Source organism: Egretta garzetta, unplaced genomic scaffold (assembly GCF_000687185.1).
Source record: "Egretta garzetta isolate BGI_Z169 unplaced genomic scaffold, ASM68718v1 scaffold108, whole genome shotgun sequence".
Lineage (NCBI taxonomy): Eukaryota > Metazoa > Chordata > Aves > Pelecaniformes > Ardeidae > Egretta > Egretta garzetta.
In genome coordinates, this window is record NW_009260614.1 from 8,374,969 (window position 1) to 8,402,544 (window position 27,576).

Below are 27,576 nucleotides of genomic sequence, written 5' to 3' on the forward strand. Positions count from 1 at the left end.
AAAGCCTTGCCCTGCTCCCAGATGCGTGGGTATGGAGCCAGGAGCCCCCGTGGGTGGCTGGTGAGCTCCGGCTGCATCGCCCTCCTTAGCCTGGGAGCTGATCGCTGCAGGGACACCCCAACCAGCGGCACCCCGGGGTCCGGAGTGGGGCTGACGTGGGCCAACACTCTGGGGAAGCTGCAGGTTGCGGTGACAAAGAGTTCAGACAGACAGTCAGAAAACAGAATGTGAAGTATTTTTTTTTTTTTATATACAGAATACAGGAAAGTTTCTGTAAAGTCTAAAACGTTACAATTACTATGTACAGTGGAACTAGCTGTTCTGCTGCGGGGAGGTGGCATATAAACAAAAGAGAGACAGACAGGTTACGACAAACGATCTGCTACAATAGACAATTTGAGGAACGTCATACCACATGTAGCACTGTACACAGCTTTAAAACATTGAAAAATGCCATCACTGATGTATTTACACAGAATCCAACACTTTTCCTTATTTGAAATAAAAATAGGATGGACACCAGGAAAAGAACTCATTTCTCACTGCCCATAATACACAGTAGCTACTTGTAGTGCAACCATAGCAGGGAGGGATGGGAAAAATAACTGTGGGAAGAAGAGCGCTTCTTTACATTAAATAAAACAATGATATTGTATAGATTTGCTGTATGAAAACTGTATTTCTCTTTTAATATAAAACTATTGTCACTGGCACAAAATAGAACAAGTTTCTGATTATTTTACAACTGCATGGGAACTATCTGTCAGAGAGAGTCCTCGAGTCAGACAGCGGTCGCCCCTCGCTCTGACGCGTCCTGCTCTCACTGCAGTTTTCCTTTTAAAATGAAATGTATAGTACAAATATATGTGCAAATGCCCCTAAAACTTGAGCAAAAAAGAAAAATTAAAAAAAGTTAAACGTTCTTCATTTCATGCAAACGGCGTGTGAACAGTCTCTGGGCCGACATAGAAAATCCCACCTCGGTCTGTACATTTTTGCATTGCAAGAGTCTGAGGGCGTTTTCCTTACTCCGAAGCTCTCTTCCTAAAAATTCCTAGGGAACGGAGTTGGACCGCAGCACGGGCACCTGGTGGGGTTTCAGAGAAAGCTTCTCCTCCAAGTCCATGTCTTGTACTAAGGCAGTGTCCCCCTTGGGCTGTTTGGTCGCAAATTCAGTAATGCTGAAAACAAACTGCAGGCAGCCCAGCTTGATGTAACTGCCGTGGTGGAGCAGGGCTGTCCCCTCCCAGCCAGCCCCGCTGCCCCCGATTAAGCTGGAGCTGCTGGCTTTGCAGTTACAGGGTTTCCGATGCTGCCCTTGTGCCTGCGAATTCATCACAGCGGCTTCTTCATGCGGCTCCTCTTCTTGTTTTCTGCTTTTGTGTCGTTCTGGAAAAGAAAAAAAAAATAAATAAAACCAACCAAACCATGTAAGATGGGGGCAGGCCAGCGGCAGCTTGTTTTCATCAGCAGGGGCTACTGCTGAGGTGCCTCAGGGGTCAGATCCTCCAGCCACGACGCGTTGCAGGGCAATGCAGTGAGCGGCTGAAAAGGGAAACAGCCCCGGAGAGGTAGAGGCATTTAAATGTTTATTTTGGTGGCCAAAAAAAGTGGAAGCCGATCAGGTGGAGAGCAGGAGTAAGCCATGCGGGGATGGGACGCCTGTAGCACAGCCCAGACCGCTTACTCCCAGCCTGGAAGGGGAGGACATGCGTGAGGAAACCCCTCGGTCCAGCTCTGAACCTGAGTTCAGCAGCCAGGGCTGGAGCTTGGTTAACTCCAGCACCGGAGGCAGGAGCGGGGTTAACAGCAGCAGGCTCGGCAGGCCCACAGAGGAAGGTCTTGTGTAACCCAGGCAGAGGCCTGTGGAAAGACTCCCCCTTTTGCAAGAGTTGCACCAACCACTGCAGAACCAGGGGCAGCGGGCGAGGAATCTTTTTGCTCCTGTCCCCCTCTAATAGCTCCCTGTGGCGTTAACCTGGGGGGCCAGCACCATCTTGACACTCACTTATCACACTCTGCACTTTGGCAACAATACTGCTGGGAGGAGTGGGCGTCATCTTCTCCGAGAAGTCACAGGAATACAGAACATTGTCCACGGTTGTCCCATGCTCACTGTAGTTTAACAGCTCATAATGTTTTGTATTCTGAAAAAAAAAAAAAAGGGAAGAGGAGGGAATCAAGACGTGAAGTTAGAAGGGCTTCTGCCCATATACCCCTTTGGAGCACTGAAACGTAACCCCTCTCTCCCTGCTGCCGTTGATGGGTAAGTAAGAACAGTTAAGCATCCTCCAGCTTCAGAGACCAGCAACCCAAACCTTGTGCACGGCTCACGCTCCCAGAACAGCCAGCTTTCCAGCCAGAGCTGCTTCCCGGCAGGGAAGGAGGGCCAGAGCAGCTTTGAACAGAAGTGGGTTCTACCTTCTGCGCTTGGACCAACAGATCTTTTGGAAACAGATCCAAGCCAATTCTCACAGAGCGAGCACACCATCGTAACGGGCACACTAGATGCAAACTTTGCCCAAGACCTGCCCCTAGCAGGAAAGAGCGTGCTGTGGAAAGTAGACCTGAGATGTCAAGAGGGATGCCAGCGTGCTGCAGCAGCCAAGGTAGAGACAGTCTGGGATTTACGAGGTTTCTGCAGAGGCTGAAACGCCAGGAGACATTACAGTGACACACAGCATTACACAGGCAGCGTCACGCTCAGCTGAGCTTTGCAGAGGATGTTGACAGTAGAGGAGATTTCAGGTTAGCTCACAGGAATCATCTGAGGGCTGAAGACCTTGCCCCCCAGGGACTACAGAGCTTTAATTGAGTCACAAAAACTCCCCATGCACAGGGGAGTAAATTTTCAAGTAACCTGCTAGACTGCAGAGCCCAAGGCCAAGCGTGGCTGCCAATGGCCAGCAGCAGGAACAGCAGAGCTAAAGAGGGGGAATTCTCCCTCTAGAGCCACCACTGGCATAGGTGGCCTGCTGGAGTATGGAAGAAAGTCCAGTGCCCAGAGCCTGATTTAGGCTTGACCACCGTGAGGAGATGCTCCAACACAGATTTAAGGTCTGGATCCCATTACCGAGCGCATTCTGTGGCTTGTAGCGCGCTGGAGGAATGGCTAAAGCCGGCTGTGGGTTAATCCTGGATCCCGCTCAGTAGCTGTTTGACAAATGGTGATATAAAAGACTCTATCTTGCTTCAAAGACTGTTTCCATGCTAAGAGACATCTCCAGCGGCGCTTTTATTGGCAGACCCGCCAGCCTATTTACTTCAAGAACAAACTAATCTCTGGACTGTAGTAAAGGAGCAACTGTAGATCTCTGTTTATGCTGAAAGCTTAACAGAAATTTTAGTTAAAGAAATGATTTATACAGAGTGCTGCAGATGGCATGAATGCTTTGCACCACCATCACACCTGAAAGCAAGAGGCTCAGAGCAGTTCCCAGTTTTGTTCCAGCTGAGGTTCGATGTTGACACGTGAAGTTTATCTTTTATTAGCGACGCAGCTGGATCAAAAAGTATCGAACCATTTCTATGACTTTTTCCTTCCCCAGACACCAGCAGTGACAGTGCTTACTTGTGGTCAGTCTTTGTCAGGGAAAAGCCATGCGCAGAGAAATCATGCTGGCAGAGCTGTGTGCTTCAGAAGAGGGCTTGACAGAAAACGCTGACGCAGCCTTCACTGGAGTGAAACCATTCACAGCCCTGGCTCTTACTTTGTAGTCCACAAAGGAGAACCACACAAAGACAACCTGCTGCCTGCATCTCCAGCTCCCACTGCCATGCATGCCAAATAATAAAAATAATAATAAAAAAAACCCCCAAAACCCAACACTCAGGCACTCACCTCATCGTAGAATATGCAGGCATGTTTGCCAGACACATAGTTACAGTGACCATAGCTTGTAAGGCACACATCCATATCAGCTCCTGTCAACAGGGAAGACAAAACAGGCTCAGTTAATTTAAAAAAAAACAAAAAACAACCACAAAACCAAAACAACAAAAAAACCCCAAAAAAACAACCAAAAAAACTTGTCAGGCAGCAGAGAACAAGAGACAGAATTAAACTTCAATTAGCAAAACAACAGGGGAGCAACTGCCTTTGTCCGAGCTCCCAGGACCGCATGAATAATGCTTCGATAAGCCACCGAACAAAGTTTCAGTGGGGGAAGGGAAGGCTAGCAGCTCCACGAAGGCTGAAATGCATTTCACAGTTACTGGGTCTATCCAATGTGCCTGAAGTATCTAAGCAGAAAGAAATGAAACCTGCAAGCCGACCGTAATTCCTCTCTCCATCAGTCAGGCATTAAATCTCTAGGACAGCCATTCTGCTAATTCTGGTAACAGCCACGTTACAAAGGTGCGACCCCACTGTCCTGATTTGGGCTGGGATAGAGTTAATATTCTCCCTAGTAGCTGGCATGGTGCTGTGTTTTGGATTTAGTACAGAACAAGGTTGATAATGGGCTGATGGTTCAGTTGTTGCTGAGTGGTGCTTACACCAGTCAGGGACTTTTCAGCTTCCCCTGCTCTGCCAGGGGCACAAGGAGCTGGGAGGGGGCACAGCCAGGACAGCTGACCCCCACTGGCCCAAGGGCTATCCTATACCATATGGCATCATGCCCAGCACAGAAACTGGGAGGAGGTGGCGAGGGGGCAGAGGTCGCTGCTCAGGGATGAGCTGGGTATCAGTCAGTGGGCGGTGAGCAATTGCATTGCACATCACTTATTTTGTAGATTCTCTTCTCATTACTACTACTATGACTATTATTATTATTCCTTTCCTCTGCTGTTTAAACTGTCTTTATCTCAACTCATGGGTTTTACTATTTTCTGATTCTCTGGCCCATCCCACTGGGGTGGGGAGCAGTGAGTGAACAGCTGTGCAGCGTTCAGCTGCCTGCTGGGTTAAGCCACAACACCCACAACGATTCAAGTGGACAGGGGATTTCCACGTTTCTCGGTAGTGTAGAATGCCAGTACAAACGGCCACAATGGGTCTTTTCTCTGACGCCCACTTGGCAAACACTTAGGGAGGGTCAGGAAGAACCACCCTGATTCTGAAAGGTCAGGGCAGGAAAAAGCTACTCACCTGTCCCAATGTAGAGGGTTCGATAGCACATATTGACTGCACCCCCTAAGCCCAAAGGATAGAACACTGCCCGGGCTTGCACTTCCTTTCTTTGCGCTGCAAGATAAAAAGAAGTTACTTGAACCACGTTATCAGCTACAAAGGCTGCTGGACCCCAACATCCCCAGTGCTAGACTCTCCAGAAAGCACAGATGCTGAGGAGGGTGCACTGAGCTTTGGCCTAAACTCCAATTCCCAACCCTCTATGAATGTTTGTGCGCTAAACATCTTTTTGCCAGTCATCAGAGAAAATTGCTCTCTCCAGTAACCCACAGAAGCCATGCAATTGGGGGAACGTTAATACCAAGCGTGCACAATGGAGCCACACTGAGGAAAACACAAGCCTCCTACCACTAGCTTCTTTCTTAATCTCTTCCACTTTGCGTAATCAAAGAGCTGAGTCTTGCTGTCAAAGTGCCACTTAAAAAAAAATTGGTGCTGGTGAACATCACCAACTTAACAGCTGCGATTTCACTTCTCATGAAGCTGCAGGAAAAACACAGGGGTTGAACAGGGCTTGTCCAGGGACCAGCCCAGCTCCCAGGACAGGATGATTTAGTGAGTGGACTCCCTTTGCGCTCAAGTTGGTCCCTACGGCACACTCAACGATGGCTGACCCAGGGCTGAGCCTCCAGAGCAGCTTCCTGTCAGACAAGTTCAAATGACACATTCTCACATGTCCACATTAACTGGACAGAAAATCATCTTCTGTGGAACGGATATCAAACTCTGGTGGACCACGCAGGCCTAGCCAGGACTTCAGCAGCTGTCTTTTGGAGGCAAGCCCCTTCTATGCTCAGAGTTTAGGCCTGATACTACATCTGCATGACCATTTTACACCAAGAGCGTGAAATCAAAGAACAGAACATGAGGATTACGAGAGATTGTTTGCAGAGCCACCTACGTCAAGAACATTGGCCACACTGAGTGGCATCACTGGACGTGCAGCACTCAACGCAGCTGAAGTGCGCAGGTTCCCACCTCTGCCCAGCTGCCCTGCACAAGCCCTTTCAGCTGCCTGGCTCTGCTGGCTCAACAGGACTCGCTAGAGGCTTTGAATCTAATATTTCATCAGCAATGCTAAACAGTCAGCTGGATGCATCATTCCTGCCCCAAAAGGGTGATGGGTTAAGACAGCATTGATCTGCCTTTCGAAAGGCAGACTGCTGAAGAATTTCCAGAACTTGTCTGTTATGAGCAGCACAGGAATGCAGCTCATATCACAGCCTGGTGCTGTGTCCTGCAGCAGCGTTCAAAAGAAGATTGACAAAGCATTTAGAGAATGCTGTGATGCTACAGCAGCAAGCAAGGTTACTGACTGCTAAGCAGACTTCCAAAGATCTTATCTTGGATATTTACCCCCAGGCCTAGCAGAGGGGGAGCAGACAACTGCTCCCACAACAAGGCTGTCCAGTTAGTGCTTGAAAGTGGACTAAACCGACTGGCTGCATGCAGAGGAACACGAAGCCATGCTCGCCCTGCAGCTTTAGGTGTTAGCATGCCATAACCAGTGACCACAAACAAAGCCAATGCTGAACTCGGGAATCTGGAGATTTCCAACAGAAGCACAAGTTGTTTTCCATTATTTGCATTTAGTGTTTTCAGCTTGAGAGTGACATTATTCTGACTGGGCAATGACAACATCACACATATATTCCATGCCCTGGTTCCTCCTTTCTCTCACAAGCAACTTCTCCAGAAAGAGAGCAGGAATTCATGTATTTCTCTTGCCCATCTCAGAGGGGAGAACAAAAAAAAAAAACCACAAACAAACAAACAAAAAAAAAGCAGCTGAACCTTCCCATCTCTTGCTAATTCTAAGATGAGTAAAACACAGCTACACTAAAGATTTCCAGCAGAAAATCAGAAGTTACTGAAGGTATTTCCATTGCCATAATTTGTAAATAATTAAGTAGAGGGACCTGAAGTTATTTCTGGCCAGTGGATACCCAGAGCAGGGGATAAGAGGAAAGAAACGTGAAAGGCAGCATCAGACAGATACCAGAAGAAGAGGGAGATCTTCAATGAATAGGCAAGGGAGCGCCAAAAAGCCATGGCTCAACATAAATCAACTATTCTAGGGCTGCTCTTACCTTCAATGTGGTTTCCCACAGGAGACTGCTGATGGGAACTGACACTGCTCGCTAGAGACTGAGCTTTGGAAGGAAAGAGCTGATGTATTCTCTGCAAGGCCAGAAACTTGATCAGCTGCTCATCCAGCATATTTATCTCAATCTCTGTTAATAAACAAAAAGCAATTAGTAAGTTATTCACAGAAAGGGTGCAATCTGAGCTGCAGTGGATTTAACTGTCCCACTTTCAAACTTGCCATTTGCTTCAACAGCAAAGACTTGACAAATTTTGCAATATCAAGAATCTTACACAGAGGTGACCTATTACTTCATATCATATCCTGTGAGCAGCGTGCAAGTAGAGGGCCAGCAATGGCCAGAGCGCTACGATTCAGGCAGCAAGCAGAAGTTTAGGGGAACAAGGGCTGATAAGTTGAAAATCTGCTGGTTTGGCTCAGAATCAACAGGTCTGCAGAGGCGGATATGGCGCCCCTTTGGGCAGCAGAAAGTCTGACCCTATATTACAGGGGAAAGCTGTAGCCACCTTTGAAGCTGCTACACGCTCGTTCTTGAGTCACATGCTTTTGTAGCAGGGTCAATTAAACCAAACAGGGCAATTCAGACGATATTATTAATGTGCTTTAAACCAGATCTGTTGCTGATAGCTTTGAAGTATTTATATTTGTGAAGCCCTACAGAGGTCTGCTTTCTGGCAGCACGCAGGCTGGCTAACCTCTTCTTCCAAGAGCTTTCTCCACATCAACAACAGTTAAAGCAGCAAGCAGAAGAAGCCGAGCTACAACGGCTTTTCCCGATAGCAGAGAGGTAGTCTGGGCAGGCTGAGCAGTCGGGGTTCGCCCAAGGAAAGAGGGTCACACTGGCAACGCCAGAAAGACCATTATTCAGATGCAGAAGTTGTCTCTGGCAACAGCCTCGCTATGCTACTAATGATGGCTGTTTAGCGATCTCCTCCTCCTGAAGTCACTTTGCTAAGGTTTGGCACTTCTTGCCAAGTGCAACAAAAGGAAAATAAAAAACGTGCCAGTCTGGGAGAAGACTGACAGAAGCAGAAATAAATGAGAAAATTAACTGACCCATTAAAGCATCACCACTGTAAGATCTATTGCTGCTGGACTTTATGCCCGTTGGGAACAGCTCTGGATTGCAGCTAGCACCACAACATGGCAGGGCTGCAGGTTTCTGCCTGTGAATTCCACCTGGAAAGCAGCCCGTGCAATAGCTTTGTGATCGTTCCCCAGAAAAGCTTCAGGCAGAAACACTTCATTGGCCTCGCTGCCTTGGCAACACTACAAGTAGGGAAGCATGTGACATATTTAAGGTAATGTATACCCAGCCCCGCCCTCACCTGACTGCAACCCTTCTTTATCTCTGGAACTTTTCCTCAAGCAGAGACCAAATGCTCTAGGGAAGCAAACACACAGGGCTAGTAGAGACTGATAATGAACCAAATACTCACCACCATCCATAAATGCTTTCAGGGAACTGGTGAGGTCCAACATAGCTGCAGAGTTTGAAGTGAGTGATGAGGGTAGAGTTAAAGCGCTTCCTATGGATAAGGTGCTGGGACTGACCTTACCATCTACAGAGAAAGATGGTGCAGAGAAGATATGTCACTGTGACGTTCGCGAGCCACGCACCCAGCCCTCAGGCTGCACTTCGCTTCCAAGCTGCTCAGAATGACTAATTTTGCTCATAGTCATGCTTTGAAAAAGGCCTGAATTAGATGCCGTTTGCTTTCTTCCTCTCACAGGACTAGCACGTGCCTCCAACAGAAAGCCAACCGCCGGCTTCTGCCTCTCACCTCCCATTGCTGGAGGAATTCTGGACCCATATGTTTAAGCTCCTACTCCCTGTTTGTAGCAGCAGCAATGGCAGACTCTAAGTAATGTCCTGCAGAGGCTCGAAGGATAAGCACTGAGTCCCAGGAGCCTGAAGAGCTTACTAAACCTAGAGACATTTACCATGTACCTCGCTAGGTCTGAACATGCATAGAAAATACAATTGCCCTGTTCTTATTTCTGCACGATTATCGAGTCTGGGACGTACTTCGCTGTCCAGTAAGAATGTGACAGTCATAAGCAGATTTCATTATTTACAAAACAAAATCCTATTGCTTTGGCAGTCACCATGCAGCTGAAAGAGGCAATGGCAAATGCCGGGAAACAAAATCCCTTTGAAGAGCTGTTGATACCAGATCTTGAGTTGGTTTGCTTAGAAGTAGAACTACTATAAGCCTGAAATTTATGGCCCAAAAACAAAAAAAAAAAGTCACAAATGATTTGTATTTTTGTACTCAGCAACAAGATTTGCACACCATAATTCAAGATTTGTTATAAATATATATGCATTGTGTTAGATGGAAAATCTAAATATTAACATGTTTCCCAAAAGACACTGCACCAAAATTATGTTTTAGCGTGCATTTTGTAGAACGCAAGCTTTGCACCAAAAGCAATTATTTAGCATCTTAAGTAACTGCAAAATTATGTAGGGTTTGCAGCGCTCTTCAAACCACAAGCAAGTTTTCTCTAGTATGGCCTCATTTCCTCTACCAAAACTTCTCCCAGCCTGGCACTTCTAAGCAGGGCACGGTCAAACTAGCAGCCTCAGACTAACCAGGTTTGTTCAGCAATACGCAAGGAGGCCAAGTACTCCAGGGACTGCTTCCACACATGAGGTAAAGCTGAGAAGTTACTCATTAAGGAAGCTGAACAAAGGGTTTGCCAGTTTGAGTGCTGAGCTGGTGTAGGGGAAGGGAAGAGAAAGAGTACGCTTTAAGTGAAAGGTTATTCTAGCAAAATTTGAGTTCTGGGCAGTAACTCTGACTTCCAGCTACCAACATCTTTCACCTAATGTTTTTATACTGAAGAATGGGTCTGTGCGCTTTAACAGCAAGGTGTTTGGGTACAACTCAGGACAGAGATGGTCTATCCTGTCCATAACTACGCTGTATTAACGGACTAATGGACTACAGCTTCCCAAGTCCACATTTCTCCAACATCAAGGCTGTGCAGCTGAAGACCTTCCTGGTTTGGGCTGGGATAGAGTTAATTTTCTCCCTAGTAGCTGGCATGGTGCTGTGTTTTGGATTTAGTAGGAGAACAATGTCCGTAACACACTGATGGTTTAGCTGTTGCTAAGCGGTGCTTACACCAGTCAGGGACTTTTCAGCTTCCCCTGCTCTGCCAGGGGCACAAGGAGCTAGGAGGGGGCACAGCCAGGACAGCTGACCCCCACTGGCCCAAGGGCTATCCTATACCATATGGCATCATGCCCAGTATAGAAACTGGGGGGAGTTGGCCAGGGGGCAGCGATCACTGCTCGGGGACAGGCTGGGCATCAGTCAGTGGGTGGTGAGTGGTTGCATCACTTGTTTTTTATCCCAGGCTTTGTTTCTCTCTCTCCCCCTCATTGTTTTCCTTTTTATGACAAACTATTATTGTTAATAATTTTAAATTTTATTTCAATTATTAAACTGTTCTTATCTTAACCCACGAGTTTTCTTACTTTTTCTCTTCTGATTTCTCTCCCCCATCCCACTGCAGGGGGGGAGGGTAAGCAAGCGGCTCTGTGGGGCTTGGTTGCCAGCTGTGGCTAAACCATGACAAGACTTCAAACACATCTGTACTAGGGCACCCAACCATCGCCAGAACAGTCACCGTATACAGAGATCACAGGATCAGAGATGCCAGAGAGCTGCTCTTGGGAGGAGGACTACCCTGCAATCAAACCAGTGCTTTAAAACAAATTGGTCGTTTTAAAGGAGCACTGGAGCTGCCAGTTGTTGAAACAGCGAGACAGCAGCCAAGTGATTTAAAACTACCATTGCTTCCAGAATTCAACTGATCTACTATCCTGCTTCTCAGGACAGAGTTCCCCTCTCAGCCAGCAAAAACACATCCCGTGGCTCCCATGAAGGGATGCAAGACAGAGGGTACTTGAGAAACTTCTCCCAGCTCTCCACAGAAAGCCCCATTCCCAGTTAAACGAGGGCATGCTACTAGATCCTCGAAGTTCAGAGTAACATTTAGCCTGAACAATTTCTCAGCCCCGGGGGGGCCAAGATCAGCTGTTCAGCACGTACCTGAAGGTGGTGCTGGTGAACAGAATCTGTTTGTGGACCCAACAGCAGAGATCCCATCTCCTGCAGCCTGAGGAGGGGTGAGAGCCCTCGTGGCGGTCAGAGGGGAGCCCATAGATCGCAGGTCTGCCGTCAGCGGTGGTCCTATCTGTGTCTGCACATTCTTTCTTTGCAAAGTGCTGGTGGTCTCCAGGCTGGCACAGGAGCTCGATATGGACGTAGGCATACTTGTGACAGGCACAGAACCCCTTTGTGCACAAGAAACGGGTCCTGCTACGTTCTCTGTTTTGACAATGGTTCCAATGGTGTGATTCAGAAGTCCACAAGTCGCTGGGGGTGTGAGGGGCCGAGGCCACGTTTGCCGATGAGACAAAACAGGTATTGTGTTACCAGATCCGATTAGTCTCTGGGAGTCAGTCAACTGTGCTGAAGATTCGGACGAAACGCCATAGAAATGAGGACCGTTTACTTTAATGTCAGAGGCTGTCGGCCCATTTGAAGTCCCGCAAGAAGATACCTTCTTGGATTTATCTATACAAGAGCTGCAGTTGACATCTTCCTGTGACAAAGTCTGCTGGGATTGCGAGGAGCTCAAGGAATTCTGGGTGGTAATCCCTGAGGTGCAGGATGACATGGAATAGAGGGAAGGTGTGGGTGCCTTGTCAGCTGCCTGGTAAGGGTTGGCGAGTGAGCCGTCTGCCACAATAACAGGCTTAATATCAGCCTTCTCTGTTTGTTCAGAGTCCCAAAGCGAAGTCATCTGCTTAGCAGATAAATGTTTCAATATGCTGCACTGGAGCGCAACAACACTACAGAGCCACTGGGAGGAAGAAAAAAGCGCAGATTAGCTCCACGGGCAGACAGTGCTCCAAACCTCAACAGTTACTCCATCGTTCACCCAGCTCAAAGAAATTCAGCTGCCTCATTGTGCTGCTGACCGCTCTTGATGCAGCCTGGAACTACAGCATCTGCTCTGATGCTTATCTACAATCAGAAGAAAACTTTGTCCAGAGGTACAAAAGTGCAACCAAAATTCAGTATGTTTGTCTCCATGCCAGGGCTAGTACACGGAGAAGTCGAGATTAAAGGAGGGAGAAGGCAGCAGACGCACTTCGTCACCCCCAAACTCTTCCCTCTCTTCACCGGTTAAGTGTGGCAACTCTTCAGCTAGTTACAAACACATCTTTCACTAATGTGGGCTTCTATCCAAATGCAATCCTCCAACGTACTCTGTAGCACGCTGGAGAGAAATGCTGATCTACCTCACGTTATAGGGAATCACCTGCCAAAGTTGGGGTGGAGAGCACCTTTCCTTCTACACAAGGTAGAGGAAGACGGTAAGATTTATGTGAAGTTTTAAGCTCCAAGGTGGATGTGCACCTGCCACACAAGAACCCTGCCTGAGCCAGCAGAAGGACTCGGCTGCACCACTGACTGCAAAGCAACATGCCTTCGTGTTGTGAAATCTGGCAAGAAGTTTCATAGAAGATTTAAACACTCATTTGACCTTGATTTAGAAGTCCAATTCTATCAGCAATAGAAGCAGTCCAGGAATGCGACGTTAACATACAAATAAACGTGTCAGAGAGCAGCCTTACATAATCAAAGTGGAAAGTATTTCCCCTCAGCCAGGAAATAAAAATGACACCTCAACAGAAAGCCCTCGCCTCCACGCTTAAGGCCAGAAGACTATTTCACCTTCCCTGAAGCATCAAATGAGGAGTTTTACATCTCACCTGGAAAGCCAAAATGAAGTTTTAATGGGCAAGGGTGTCAGAGACAAGACAAGCTATCACCTTCAGACACGATTTTGAGACTGGTTTCCTAGACAACTGCTCTGATCATGGCTGAAATGGAAGAGATCTTTGTACCAAAGCAACTACAGACATAGAGTCCAAGCATTTGACTTCATTTACCTCCTGTTGTTCTGTCTGGCTGGCTAAGTGCTCAGTGTTCAAAAGGTGCTTCTGCAAGGGTTCCTCAGGGATCCCGTTACAGATCAGCTCGCCATCTCTAATTGCTGCAGGCGCAAGTAACGGGGGTGGAAGCCGGTATTGGGACTTTATAGCATCAGGAACCTACACAGAGAAAGAAGATCACACATGAGAACAATTACTCAAGAATGACTAGTTAAACAAAGCGCCTAACCAGCACTACACTTTGTGTTTGCTGCCTCCTGACCCAAAGGAACCCTGCAGACAATACATTAGAAGTTTCAAGGACTAAGTACTTTAAATTGATGCAGCCATGCTGGAATTAATAGGTTTTATTCCCTTAGGTCAGGCATGACTTCAGCACAATGTAGTGACTACAGCGTAAGAGAAGTCATGCAAAAAAGGCCAAGTAAGAAGGGCATTACGCTATATGGCATTTTTCAGGCATTCTGGCAGCAAATACTCTCTGGGGTTTAATGCAGAACATGCAGCAGCCCCAATTCTGAATCTAGGGCCACCTTCAGGAGGTTTTGTGTTGTACTTTCTAGGCTTCTGCTAGATTTAAAGGCTTACTTCTAATAGCTGAGCCTTATGGTTGGTGGAAAAAGAGCTTCTTGGATCCTACACGTAGTGAAAAGCAACTGCTGACTTCCAGACCTCTCACCAACACATTCAGACCCCACCCTCTTCCTCCTGCCCCAGGAGGCTATCCCTATGGGGCATTCTGGTTCCCTTCCAAGCTAGAGCGCATATACAGGGAGTTTCACAGACACCTACTTGTTTACACGTACCTTCAAACCTTTTCTCTTTACTGATTGAAGAACTCTGCGATTCGGAGGATGTTTCTTATGGATTCGGTTTAAGAAATCCACTTTGACAACATGCTGAGATATGGTGTCCTGGAACCGGTCAAATACTCGGCACCGATTACTCAGGGTCAAGTTCTTCTGGTTCAGCTGGGTGATCAGATAATGCCACAGGAGTTAGGGATCTGCGGGTCACTCTAATGTACCCTAAGACTTTCATAACGCCTCGTAGCACTGGCAGTACAGCATCAGCTCAGCTTTAGACTATTTGTTTCCTGCAGCACTAACCATTTCTGTTAAAGGGCACACTGCTGGAGATGAATACAAAAGCATTTAGAAGCCTACTAAGCAGCATCAATGCTCTCAGAAGTAGTTTGTCTGGGCACAAGCCCTCTGTTTCAGCCCCCTGTTTCCTGAGTATTTAAGTCTCAAGTACACTGCTTTTCCACAAATGAAAACTCCCTCTTGGATCGAAAGTTTTTTGGGCTAAGCATGCAAAGAATTACTTCCCCTATTTGTAGCACTGTGCTGCTTTGTATCACAGTTCTGGAAGCTCATCTAGATCTTAAGGAGTCCAGTCTGAAAACCAGACAAGCTGTCAGTGAGCCACAATCTGAGCTGTCAGCTTCAGTTACAGGAAGGAGTTCCCCCATCTTTATATGTTATTGCAGATAGCAGCATCATATTCCTTTGGAGAGCGCGTTGCTTGCAGCAGGAGCTTTACAAGCGTTACAGGGAGCAATAAGAACTCAGAAGCTGTTTTACATTTGTTGTACTTTGTCCTTTAATGGACCTGCCAGGTTCCACTCCAGCATCCGGTTACCATACTGCAATCATAGTCCTGCTTACCACCACATGTTCTATGTGATTTGGGCACATCCATCTACCCAGAGGCATGGCAGTAAGCGGTGGCTCCAGACAATCCATGTGGAACAGGAGTGGGCAATAATCACACTGAATTAGAGGTGCCACTCTGCAACTCCTGCAAAGAGAGAGCCATATCTTATTTCCCATACAGAATAGAGGGTACATAAACCGAACACGTGGGCAAGCTCGGCTAAACACTTTAGCTTATCTTTCCCCACCAATTCCTCTACACTAGGTTACTTGCATCTAAAATTAGGCTTCAGATTTGTAACTTAATCTATATGGACCTTCTGCAAGACCCTCTCAAGGCAAAAGGTCTTGCCCATGCACACAAGGGTTTCTTGGTGCAAAAGAGGTCCTGTGGCAGGAAGAGATGCCAAGGCTAAAAGCACTTGTCAGATTGACATAAGCAACTTCTCAAGTTGACCTTGAGCATTAGTTCTGAGTGGCTTCACTTCGAGCAAAATTCAGTGAGGAAAAGGAAATCTCAGATTTAGGTTATTACAGTTTTTCTCAGATGAAACTTGTGTGAAGTTGGGACATATACTTCAACAAGATGTTCTCAGAACAAGTTTTAAATTCCAGAAAGCTACTACATCCAATTTCCCAGGCTTTAAAGAAGTCTTCAGTCTATGACAAAGTCATCAGCTGTCCTCCACAAAAGCCTCACTCTCCTGAGTCTCCAGCCCACTTCCAGAAACTCACTCTGACTGGGTTCCTGAAATAAAGTTTTTTGTTTTCACTGCCATTTTTTATTGGGATTTATCTGGGCATTTTTTTATGCAGTTATAAAAATCAGAAGTATTTTGTACTGGTTTTCAGATTTACTGTTTCAGCACAATATTCTTATTTGCCTTGGGCTTCTATCTCTCTCAGTAGATTTCAATTTCCTAAAGGTCACCTCCTCGCATACTTCCTTTGTGAACCATAAACATCTCCGTTTTCTAAACCACCATCACTTTAGATTTTTTCTTAGTAGAAAAATACTGAAGACAAGATGGGTCACTCTCTTCAGGCTACATTTTAAAACCCTTTACAGCCACGCATGGCTGCAGAAGCGACACCTATGCTTGCCATGTTAAACATTTGTTATTTTACAAAGATGATTATTCCCCCATTTGTTTGAAGGATTGTGAAGCAACTAATGAAGGAGGATGGGAAAGGGAACAGGTCATCTACTTTCTTCAGCAAGAACTTTGCTCCTGCGAAGGGTGCAGCTACACCAAACAGCTTCCCTGGAAGACTCAAGTACCTGTTGCATGTGAAGCAGACTTTCACCGGCAAGGGAACCAAACCATTGTGGTCTAACTCGTGTTGTGCTTTCTTGACATTCTTTCCTGTGGTTTCTTCCTTTCTCCTCCTCTTACTAGTACCTGAAAGTAAATTTTAAAAGGCTTTGGGTTACCCACATAGCAGAGATTTGCTTTCTGGTAGATAGACATAATCATCTCAGGCAGAGGCAAACAGAAAAGGCAAAAAAGAGCTGCTTAAGGAACCCTTATCAACCACTAAATCTAGCCTTAAGTGACAGAGACTGTCTGTAAAGGGAGGCATATTTTAGCCTTAATCATTTCAGTGGCATCCTATACATGAAGTCAGTACTTTGTTACTAGATTATCATATCATAAATCAAAATCAAGTGTTTTGACAATTGGTATTTTTTTCTTCAGATTGGTGATCTAGACTAAGGTGACAACAGCAAGCCTCTACCACAAGTGCTGATGGAGATATCGTGTGTAGTAGCGGTGTCCCCACAGGTCACACCTGACAGGCCACCTGCTGCTGGACAGCTGGAGGAGGACCAGGGGTACTTCTGTACCCTCTGCTTTCACCAGTGAGCATCACTGGAGCCACAACTGCTAAGGAGTCAAGGGGGAAAAAAGGCAAGATGGCAGCAAGATGCAACGGCGGACATCTTCACCAACACTAGACAAGCCATCGCTCACCTGGAAGTGCTGTGGTGCAGGTCAGTTCATTCGGCAACTGGAACTGCGTTGGGTTCCTTTCCATGGCAGCAGCAATAAGAAGCTCAAAGGGTCGCTTCAGCTGGGGCTGCCCACAGTCCATTTCTGCAATGGCAGAGTCATCATCCACGTCAATTATGTCCTCATCGACATCATTCTGCTCTGAGTTGGGGGTCTCGGTGCTGGCATTGGATGTGGGAGTGCCAGGCCGGCTTGCTCTCCTTTCCAAGATCCTGGCATGCGCATTAGCCCTGATGCTGCTGCTAGACCTGTCCAACAGGTCTGCGTCACTGGTGGGGGAGGTGGTCCTTTTCCCAGATTTGTCCACCAATCCATTTACCTGCCCCAGCTCTTTCTTCTGTTCTCGCTTCTGCACGACATGAATAGGCAAGCTTATCATGAAGGCCACAAACAAAGCACATCAACCTTGACAAATATGCAATCGAAGACAAACAGCATCTGAAAAGGCTTAAGCCACTTACTACAACTTCCCCCGTGAAGTCATTAAAGCCTTGACCTAGCAAAAACTGTTTGATTGCAGCCAACATACAGATGATGAAACAGCTGAAGTGAACCAAGCATGGGGAAGAAAATTAGCCTGTCTCTCTCCTTTCAGGGTAGCCATATTTGAGTCCAGATCAGGACAACGTTTCACAGCATCTAGCCATAAATACCTGACAAATTACACAACTGTTTACTTTGCTCAACAACACCAAGCATTCCACAGCAGACCATCCATTGTCGATGCAGCCTGTTAACCCTAGCAGTGCATCCAAACCCGTTACGGAACGAGAAGGTCAGCTTGACAATACAAGCACAATATACAAACAACACTGCTATCTCTTGACAACAGGAATCTTGAACAAGGTGGGCAGGGAGAACTGCAGCAGAGGAAAACAATGCGTTGCAATCACCACGAGATCCATTTCGCAACAGGAGGGGATGCTGCATGGCCTAGTACAGGCAACTGTGCACTGCTCCAGTGCCTGACAGCAGCACCAACATGGACAAACCAATCTACTCAATTGCTAAAATGGTCTGTAAAAGGAGCAAAGTGTTACTATGTAATTTTTAATACAGAAAAGTTGGGGATTTTTTTCTTTTTCTCTCTCTTTTAAAATTTGTTATTTTTTTTAAAATTTGCGACCTTCATAAAAGTGTTGGCAGATGGCTGAACAGTACCCTGGAAACATTAACAAGGCAATCGCTTCAGGAACAAAAGGCTGAGTACACAGTTTTCTTCCAATCTGTTTTGGGTGTCACTTCAAGGGAACAGTTGCTAGATAGTTTGGTGCAGTTTCTAAACCCTCTGCTATGCAGTCTTACGTAGTCACAGCAATAAGATGTTTACATTGTGCAAGACAGCTTCCTGGAGAAAGAGTATCAAGGAAAAAAAAAAACCACCAAAAAAAAACCAAGCCACAATCTTGCCCAGTCACCTCCTCCCCATCCTGTTCAACAGCCCAGGAAATCATAACTCACTGTGATTTCACCCTCTGCTGATGTGCAATTGCTGTGAAGTCACACTTCTAAAAAACACACACTAACCAGAATCACAGCCCTGATGCCAAAGCTGCATTAACACGATTCCTGTTTTGCCTGTAGACAGCTCACCTCCTTGAGCATGGGAGCCATTCCCATTCCCTCTGTGCCTCAGCTCTCCCTCCTTTCCAGAGGTGGTGGGGGGGAAGGAAAACAGTTTAAAAGGCACAGCTTGACAAGAACATACCAGGCACTTGAGTTTTGTGGTTCCTAGTTGAGAGGTTAAAAGTACCAGGAGGGTCTCATCAAGACCCCTTGGTTTTCTTTAAGCCTGTTCCTAACAAAGCCCTTTGCAACTGTGAGCACAATATATCCGGTGGTATATACGTACACATTAAGGGGAGAGGAAGGTATAAAACCCAGGGTTCACATTTCAAATGGACAGTCTGAAGGGCAGGGATTTTGTCTGTTACAAGAAGCTTTACCTTGCGGCGTACAGTGCAGCGGTGACACATCCACTCCCCTGGAGGCAGCATTTCCTCGCTGAGCGGAGGGTTGCTACAAGAGAAAGACAAAGCAATGCTTAACTGTTATTTCTGGAATGCCTCTTCTCACATACATGCAGCCCGAGTCAGGGTAGCTCTGCCGGTTCCGCTCACGGGCACATCCTCCTTTTCTTCATGGTGATGCTCCCCGGTTGTGCTCCCTCATACATCCACTTAGCAAGACACCTCTAAGAAGCCAGTCTTCCATGACACCCATCTCATCTCCACGATGCAGCATGCTCCGTGGTTTCAGAAGACAGAATTGAATAGCAAAGATATACGGAAGATTCACTCGTGTGCAACACATATACCCCCCCCCCCCCCAACACCAACACCTCCTTAAATAACTTGATTACTCCATGTAAGACTACACAGATTCCCGTGCGGCAAGCACAGTCATGGATCTGGGCATTTCCATCCCTTGAATGTGCAGCGTGAGTCCAACTGAACAAGCTGCCATCAAGTCCACCTGCTGCTTCTCAGGTACTCCATCCCTGGGCACACTTACTTAATGGTGGAAACCACGTTCTATCTTAGGACAACCCAAATACTCTTAAAAGCGTCACCATATACAGCTTGCCTTGGCTATGAAGCGCAAGATACATCCTACTCATATGGATCTGCACTTACTATAAAAGCTGTGTCACATCAAAATGACATTCTCATTTTGATGCTAGAAATAAACCAAAGCAAATTAGACGAAGGAGTAAGGAGGACTATTTTGAGAAACACTTTTCCTCAGTTAAAGGCAGAGCAGCATATGTTAGATGATACACTTTCCTTACAGATCCTACTACTAGCTCAAGTACTTTCCAACACCTCTTTATCATTAAGATTTGTTATTTCAGCAAACTGCTGACGGTTGCAGGAAAAGTGTACACGCTGTCAGAAAAACAGCTAGTTACCATGCTTTAAGATACGCTTCTGAAAGTTCTGCCTCCTGATGCTAGGGACAGCTGCATAGCAAGTCTGCTCTCTTGTGCTGAAGGCTCAACGGATAGATGCGCTATCACAGGACCTGGAAGCTCCATTTCCCACTGACTGGGAAATGGGTTACAAGGGATGCAGCTGGGACTGACTGGGTTACAAGGCGATCAAGCAGTAGTGTGGTCACACTGGCAAGGAGCTTACAAGACGGCCCAAGAAGCCACACAAGCATAGGCAGCCAAACTGTGGTTCAGTTCAGGAGTCTCTATACTGTTTATTGCACCTACAGACAAATATCAAACCAAATCCAAGTTAAGATTTAAGAAGTCTCCAGCACTGACAAGCCAGCGAGAATAAGATGCGTATTTGTTGGCCACTAAGAGCTGCGCTTTGCAGCAAAAGGAGAGGCTGTCTTCCTTGAGAATCTTGCTCCTAGCACAGGGAAATGGCACAGGATCCCAGCCCCGGCTCCCAAGCTTGAGCTGTAAAAACAAACACGCTTCCTTTGTTTAAACAGAGTCCCGGCGAGCCTTGCCCCGAGCGTGCCAACGTGCCGACAGAAAGCGTCCGCAGGTACCGCAGCCATCCAGGGTCACACTCGGTCTTGCAACACTGTGCCTGGAAGACTGAAGGAAGAACACAGCAAGAACCAAACTGGTAATAACCTCAGCATTTCTGGTGTCAGGCTCCGGGGAATTCAGTAGAGCCAACACATCTGGCAGCCATTTTGAGGAGGAGCGCAGGGTTTCAGAGGCCTCCGTGTTCCAGGCGCTCCAGAAACACAGCGCTCTGCATACATGCACAAACATACCTGCAGCTTATGTTTCTCATTTCCTGAAGGACTTGGATGAACAAGAAATCAGGCTCTAGATGAGAGCACCACAGCCTCAACTACTGGCTGCTTTACATGAAGTCTCAAATGTTTGGCTGAAGCAGTAACTCCGCCCTGCCCCAAACTAATCTTTTGCTAATAGAAGCGCAAAAGGGGGGTGGAAAGGAGGGGAGTAACAAATGATCCCCGTGTGCTCGCTGCAGCGTAAATCCATTCTGAGTCCTGAGGTGGATCCTGCAATGGCTCAGGTTTTACTCCTGCTAGAAACAGAGCTTTTAGATCTGCAACTACAGTGAGTATGGATTCATCTGGCCCACTCCCCCTTCCCCTCCCAGCACCCCAGGGGAAAAAAAAAAACCACAAAACCCTACAGACTTTGATTTGTTCGTAGCGAATTTTAGCCCTCTGAAGCTACCGACGAGCGTGCCTGAACTGCTGGAAACACGTCTGCCCCATTCCAATGCACGCGCGGCGTGCCAGGGATCCACACGCTGCCAGATGCCTCTGGTTATTTGTTTTAACTGTTACCTCAATCTTACGCATTTTACAAGGAAACAATTAATACCACGGTGAATCTTGAGAGATGCCTAGAAGAGAACAGGTTTCTTAAGTGTGTATATTATTGTCCCACTTGGTATGTTTGAGTTATCTGCTCAACAACCATGAGATCCTACATACACAGTACTCTTAAATGACAGCTTAGAGAAGCATTTTAATGAATGCTGCTACCCAAAGGCCTGTGGAAGGAGGGGGAAAGATTAGTTTCACACCAGCAGCAAGGTTTTAGCTCTCACACTAAGCCTCCTGAGTTTTTTGCTTGCTGTCAGGGCCTAGCCGCTATAGCAAGTGTATTAAAAGACTGATTCTGCTTCTCCTGGTTAATGAACTGTTCATCAAGGCAGCTCGCTGCACTAACAAAGACTGATGAATGCTGTTCCTGCACTGCTGGCCCCTCTGCAAGCAGAGAGCATTTCCTGGGTCTTAGCATAAAGCCAGGGAAGCGCTAAAGAATGCCATTTTAATTGACTAGTTATGACCACATTCTTCAACCTTTTACTGTAAGCATAAGAGAAACTGATTTTTAAATGTGAACAAGATACTTGATCTTCATAACCAAGGTAAGAATTAGCACTTTGGCAGGAACACCACGGCCGCTTTCTCCCTATCTTTCATAGGTTCATTAGCATGCAGATCTCCAGCCGTTAGTGTCTGCTGCCAACAGGACCTGGAACTGTACAGCACCAAATTTATCTTCAGTTACAACACATCTCCTTTCAACTACACACCAATCAGTTGTACTGTTCCGTACAATTTCCCTGAACCTTAGTTTTGGAAAGCTTCCCCTTCTGTCATCACGCAGGAGTGGTGGCCAGCGCTATTTTACCTGGAAGGTTTGGTGGGACCCAGGTCAGAGCTGCTCAGCAGAACGCGTTTCTGAATTCAAGACAAAGACAGCTCTGAAAAAGTGAGTCTGACTTTCAAGGTTAACATCGATACAAACACCTGGAAGACCAACTCATACAAAGACTCTGAAAATTAAAGATGTTTATCACCACCTATTCAAAAGCCACTACACCGATACAAACTCACTTTCCACAATACTAGTCTCATGGCTTTTTCTAAAAAAGTTAAGTAGCGTCTCCTGAAATTCATACCAGATTTGTGTTGTCAAGACTTGCTCTTGTAAACTTTTGGACTAGCTCCCATGGTCAGATCATTATGCAAAGCCTCCCTTCAATAAAATTTAAATGGCTATGAAGAAATAAAAAATCTTCAAGAGTCATCCATATATCAGGAGTTTTTATCAAGCAAACAATAGCATGAAGCCACTTAGCTTTTCAATTTCACACTCTGGAGCTCTCGTACATCAGATGCCTGTTGTTAAGTCTAAATCCCGTAATTACTCCTCACTTTGCTGACCTCAATAAATAAGTAAACAAGCGCTCAAAGGAATGGTACCTTCTTCAGTCCAAACTGGGCTGTAGCTCTCAAAGGAACCAGTTATATGCAAACCTGAAGTTATTTACACACAGCATTCCTGGTGGCCATCTTGCGTCAACGGCACGTTGACGCCACTGAGAGCATGCTCTGGACCCACCAGGCTACAGCCAGCTATCACGCTGGGGTAATGGCGGCAGAAAAACAAACCAGTGTCTGGCAAAGCTTTCTTGAATAACTTGTCTTTGATGTCAGTTGTTTTCAACGATGGGACTTAGATATTTTTTTCTGCACAGGGGAAAACACTAACCCCATGAAAAAAACGTAGGCGAGAACTTTTTTCCTTCTCAGAAATCTTCTAATTAACTTACCAAGACTCAATGGCAGGCTTACAACGAAGGATGCCGGTTATGTTTGCCAGTTAGATAAAGGAAGAAGGCTTTCAGCTCTTCTACTGGACTCCTATTTATCCCAATGATGGATAGAGCTACAGCTGTTCTACCAGCTTCATAAAGAACAAGGCTCCCTGGCTTCCCACAGCAGGGCCTCAACAGCAGCCGTAACTAAAACAAACCAGGAAACCAACCTCGCTGTCAGAGCACTACAAGCGCCCCATTGAGAAACAGAGAAAGTTGCATCATTTACAAATTCTGTTCTTTGAAACAGTTTTACTGCGCCCAAGTTACACACTTCTGGTCACAGCTGCTCCAAAGCCCTGTGGGAGGAGGACACCTGGAACCCGGCGCTGGGAGCCTCTACCTTATACATAATAAAAAACACACGAAACAAGCTAACAGCTGCAGTCTGCTGCAAGTTCCTCCCCGATGCAACTCTCTTACCTTCCTATTGCAACTCTTGGATCAAAGAAGAGTTCGCTTTTTCTTCACTTTTCTGAAGACAGAAATCAGACTCCATTACCTGAAAGATGGTTATTAGGAACACCATCGGCTCTCTACTCTATTCCAGCAGTGTCACGATTATTCCTCAGCACAAAACTACTCGGTGAAGGTCCACAAGTTCTTCAAACTCCATCTGCTCCTTAATTTGGATAAAGTTGTGACACTCAGGAGTAAAAGAAACAATCTTCCCCATGAAGCCAAAGATTTCTCAAGCACTGAAGCAGAGACCACTGAACTTCAGAAAAGCCAGGAACAACCTGATCACATTAAAACCAACAGGCTAACTTTTTGGCCTTGATTAGGCTCACATATTTTATGTTGTACCTACTCAAAGCCAGTATTGCAATTCACATTAACTACAGAGCATCAGCCACTATACTTTTATCTGCGGTGCAACTCCTCCTGAGGGAACTACTAAAAAAAAGCTTGATAGCAGCCAGCATAACTTTGTTTACATTGAAGTGAAAGTCTTGCATATATGCATATAAAAAGTCCTACATTAGTAACATCCAGCAAGGAGACCTGGACATCACTGGACAGGCCAGTACATGATTTATTTCTGCTGCCACTATGCAAAGAAGGGAACCAAACCGACCATTTCACAGGTCACCAATTATCCCATCATCTGGAACACTGCATCTGCTTAGCATGCATCTTTCCAACAGCACAGCCAGAGTTGGAAATAAGGGTTCAGCAACAGACAGAGAACAGAAGCATGATTAAAACACCATTATATGGCCGGATGGTGACAAACAAGACGCATGCAAGGAAAAATGAAGGTACACTAGCATAATCTGCCCACATGCCAGTACAAGAGCAGAGGAAGACTCAAACTCTTAAAAGAGTTTAAGAGGTAATATTGCCAGGTATGCTATATTCCAGAATTTCATTCACTGTGCTTCTTTCTACCTTCAAAAACAGCCAGCGTCCAACCCTGTAAGGGCAGAACGTTGTGCTGACCAGCGGCTCGAAACCAGGCACCATTTCACAAGCCAAAGCACGAGTCTATGGTGAACTGGAGTATTTTGTGAATTTTGAAGCCAGCGAAGTGATTTACTTGTATCCTTCCTCAAACCACTCCCTGCTAGTCTCATCCCATGAAGAGAAAGCTAAGTACAACCTCGTGGAAGCATGTCTTATCTACCTTGTCTCGCTCCCCTCCCTACCGTCGCTGGGGGTCCAGCCTCCTCCCTTGTGTGCTGGTGATCCTGAGACTCATAGGGAATCAGAAAAATTCCCTCTGACGTGATGAAGCAGAACTTTTTTGTCTTGGACTTGATAAGTGGTAGAGTCCAATAAACTGGATAAGCTGCATGTAAACATGTGATCACCTGATGTAATTAGTTACTTCTATTTATAGAAAGAACCTGGCCCACAGAGACCATTCCCTAGACAACCCATTAGTTATTACCCTCATTAACAGCTGACAAAAAAGTTAAAGTATTGTTTTTTTAAGATATTAAATTTCCACATATATAAAACCCCCAAGTATACTTCTGTATCAATAAATATGCATTAAAAAGTGTATAATACCACCTGTACCGCACTGATGCTTTTTGATTTTTTTTTTTTTTTTTTAAATTAGTGCGGTTGGTTATGAACTCAGATATTTGGGACATACCTGCTAGGGGACCGTCCAGCTCTGTATTTATAAGCAGAAATCACGGAATTCAACAGGAAGAACTGTTGACTTTGGAAAATTTGGGTCAGACCCAGAAATGCAGTCATTATGGCACATCCTGACTCCTGATTCTTTCCCATGCATCACTCATGCCTGTACTGCAGACAATAGTAACAATAGCCTGAATTCAATGTCCAGATTCATTATTAAGTGTTCAGATCTTTATAGCACCACCTTCTTAAGAGATTAGAAGTCATCTTCTCAAAGCAGGATGACACATAGGGCAGCATCAGGGAAAAGAAAGAGGGTTGAGGAACAACACAGCTCTAGTGAGAATCACTTCATCAAATTCTGTCTTTGAAGAACAATAAATGAAGAGACATCTCCGGTGGGGAAAAAAAAAAAAAATAATCAAAACACAGGTCTGAGAGGTTTCTGAGAAAGGAACACATTCAGCCCTAGCCATATTGAATGTGTTCAAAGGAGACGGGAGGTGAAAGGACAGAAGCAATAAGGTGGAAAAAAGGAAAGCAGCGCATCAGAAGAGGATGAAGGACAGACCCATAAAAGCAAAAGTACAAATTTGTCTTCACACAGACACAAGTGAAGTAGAATTCTGACATCTACATGTGGACCAGGCTTTCCCAAGAACGCCAGGGAGGAGAGGGAAAAGAACAGCAATAGAAATACCCACAAAAAACAAAACCCCCAAACTTAAAGCAGGGCATACATTCTTTTCTGCCTATTCCGGATCACCTTCATATCCAGCTCCCGTTGTTATTCTAGACAGAGATCACTGGGAAGTTCACGTGATGCCTTGCCCAAAGTCAGAGGCTGTACAGGCAGGTGTTTCACACCAATCACTAGCGCTTGCCAGAAATTCAGCATGGGGTTTTCAGCCTGCTAAATTGCATCCTCAGGCCACCGCTTTCTGCAGGGTTCAAAGTCGGTAATCTCCAGCTCCATCTAGTTTACTTCAAGTGACTCGTGCAGAGCAGACGTCAGCAGAAATAGGTTAGAGTTGGGTTCAGGCGCTAGATTTCCCCCAGCTGGCTGAGATGCTCTTTGCCTTTTGTACTCAAGACCTGATACACCAACGGGAAGAATGATTTATAGAATTTTTTCTTCTGCATTTTTGGCTATAGGGAGCGTTTACTCCATACCCTAAAAAGGTATGTAAAAGCATTACAACTGATATCTGTCAACCTCTTCATTAAAGAGAAGGTACAATACTATTTTTACTCAGCTTACAGAGTTACTGGATACCGCAGCATTCCTTCGAGGAAGCTGGGCAGACATCTAGCGAGCGGTGGAGTTGGAGGCAGCGTAAATTGACTACTGTAAGATGAAAAAGCCAGCTCGGACAATCCGACTGTGTCCCAAAATCACAAGTTTAGCCAGTAACCTGACGTGGCAAGATGCTTTTTGCTTACACTCACTTCTTTCAAGTCCAGTACTTCACACCCCTACAACAAAGCCATATTATATTCTCAGAAATGATACACATATGTTCTCTCAGATACTTGCTACTGACTTGAGCATTAATAAGGGCTCCAGAGCAGAGGAAAAACTCAAGAACCTGACACCTACCAGTGAGTCAGTCTAGCAACAACCACAGTTCAACATCCTCCTGTGTGGGTCAATAAACAGAAGAACTGATGTTAGTGCCTTTGCTATATAGAAAAACTGTTTCAGTATCAACACTACAACTGAAATTCCAAATTGCCTCAGCCCATCCTACACAGGGAGGCAGCCTGGAGCCCTGCCCTCCGTGCAGGTGTTCTTCACGCCATCACAACACCACCTACAACTCAAATCAGAAAGGTCATTTCGGGAGGGAAAAATGCACGTTTGGTCCTGATACTATAAATACACAGCTCTGCTGTTAAAACTCTGTGGCTGAGGATGGGGGAGGGGGGACACTCCCCATCTGAGATGCCCTTCACACCCACTGTAACAGAAATAGAGGAGGATGTTAGAGATACTCATCGTGACTGCTTCCCATTTACTATCCCCATGTAAAGCAACACTGAGAAATGGAGAGAGGAGGCAGAATTATGAAAGCAGTGTACGATTTTGTGTAATAAACAGAGTATTCCTCCCATTCCCAACTACAAGATCCCAAGATCCGCAGGCGGCTGTACAATCTTAACAGCACTTGAGCTTGTATATGATAAAAAGACACAAGGCAAGCTAAATGAAGGTGAGTATATTTACAAGATAGTGCTAAGATCCCCGCAACAAACAGTCATTAGCAGATTAGTATTATTAATCTAATCCAATTAAGAATTTCCTTTGCAAATGCCTGGAGGAGCTGGAATTCCTCTGGGAAAACCTTTCCACATTTTGAAAGGCTCCCATGAGTCACGCCTGCAGGTCTGACATACCAGGAAAGATCGGCTCCAGGGCAGCAGGAACAAAGCTGCAAAACCCACCTCGAAGCAAGCCCCCACCTCCAA

General features: G+C 45.9%; 1 protein-coding gene across 1 annotated transcript in view; it reads right to left on the reverse strand.

Annotated features, from left to right (window-relative positions):
- Positions 1-900: 900 nt before the first annotated feature.
- Positions 901-27,576, reverse strand: part of PHF12 (PHD finger protein 12) — a gene marked incomplete at its 5' end in the record, with an annotated part of 32,755 nt that continues 6,079 nt past the window's right edge. Inside the window, 13 exons of the mRNA XM_009645169.2 lie at positions 901-1,389; positions 2,009-2,147; positions 3,842-3,924; positions 5,090-5,185; positions 7,222-7,365; positions 8,678-8,800; positions 11,306-12,122; positions 13,219-13,380; positions 14,028-14,192; positions 14,892-15,024; positions 16,162-16,282; positions 16,856-17,243; positions 18,841-18,913. Of these exons, the coding sequence (XP_009643464.2) occupies positions 1,055-1,389; positions 2,009-2,147; positions 3,842-3,924; positions 5,090-5,185; positions 7,222-7,365; positions 8,678-8,800; positions 11,306-12,122; positions 13,219-13,380; positions 14,028-14,192; positions 14,892-15,024; positions 16,162-16,282; positions 16,856-17,243; positions 18,841-18,913 (2,779 nt within the window). The remainder of the gene's footprint in view (positions 1,390-2,008; positions 2,148-3,841; positions 3,925-5,089; positions 5,186-7,221; positions 7,366-8,677; positions 8,801-11,305; positions 12,123-13,218; positions 13,381-14,027; positions 14,193-14,891; positions 15,025-16,161; positions 16,283-16,855; positions 17,244-18,840; positions 18,914-27,576) is intronic.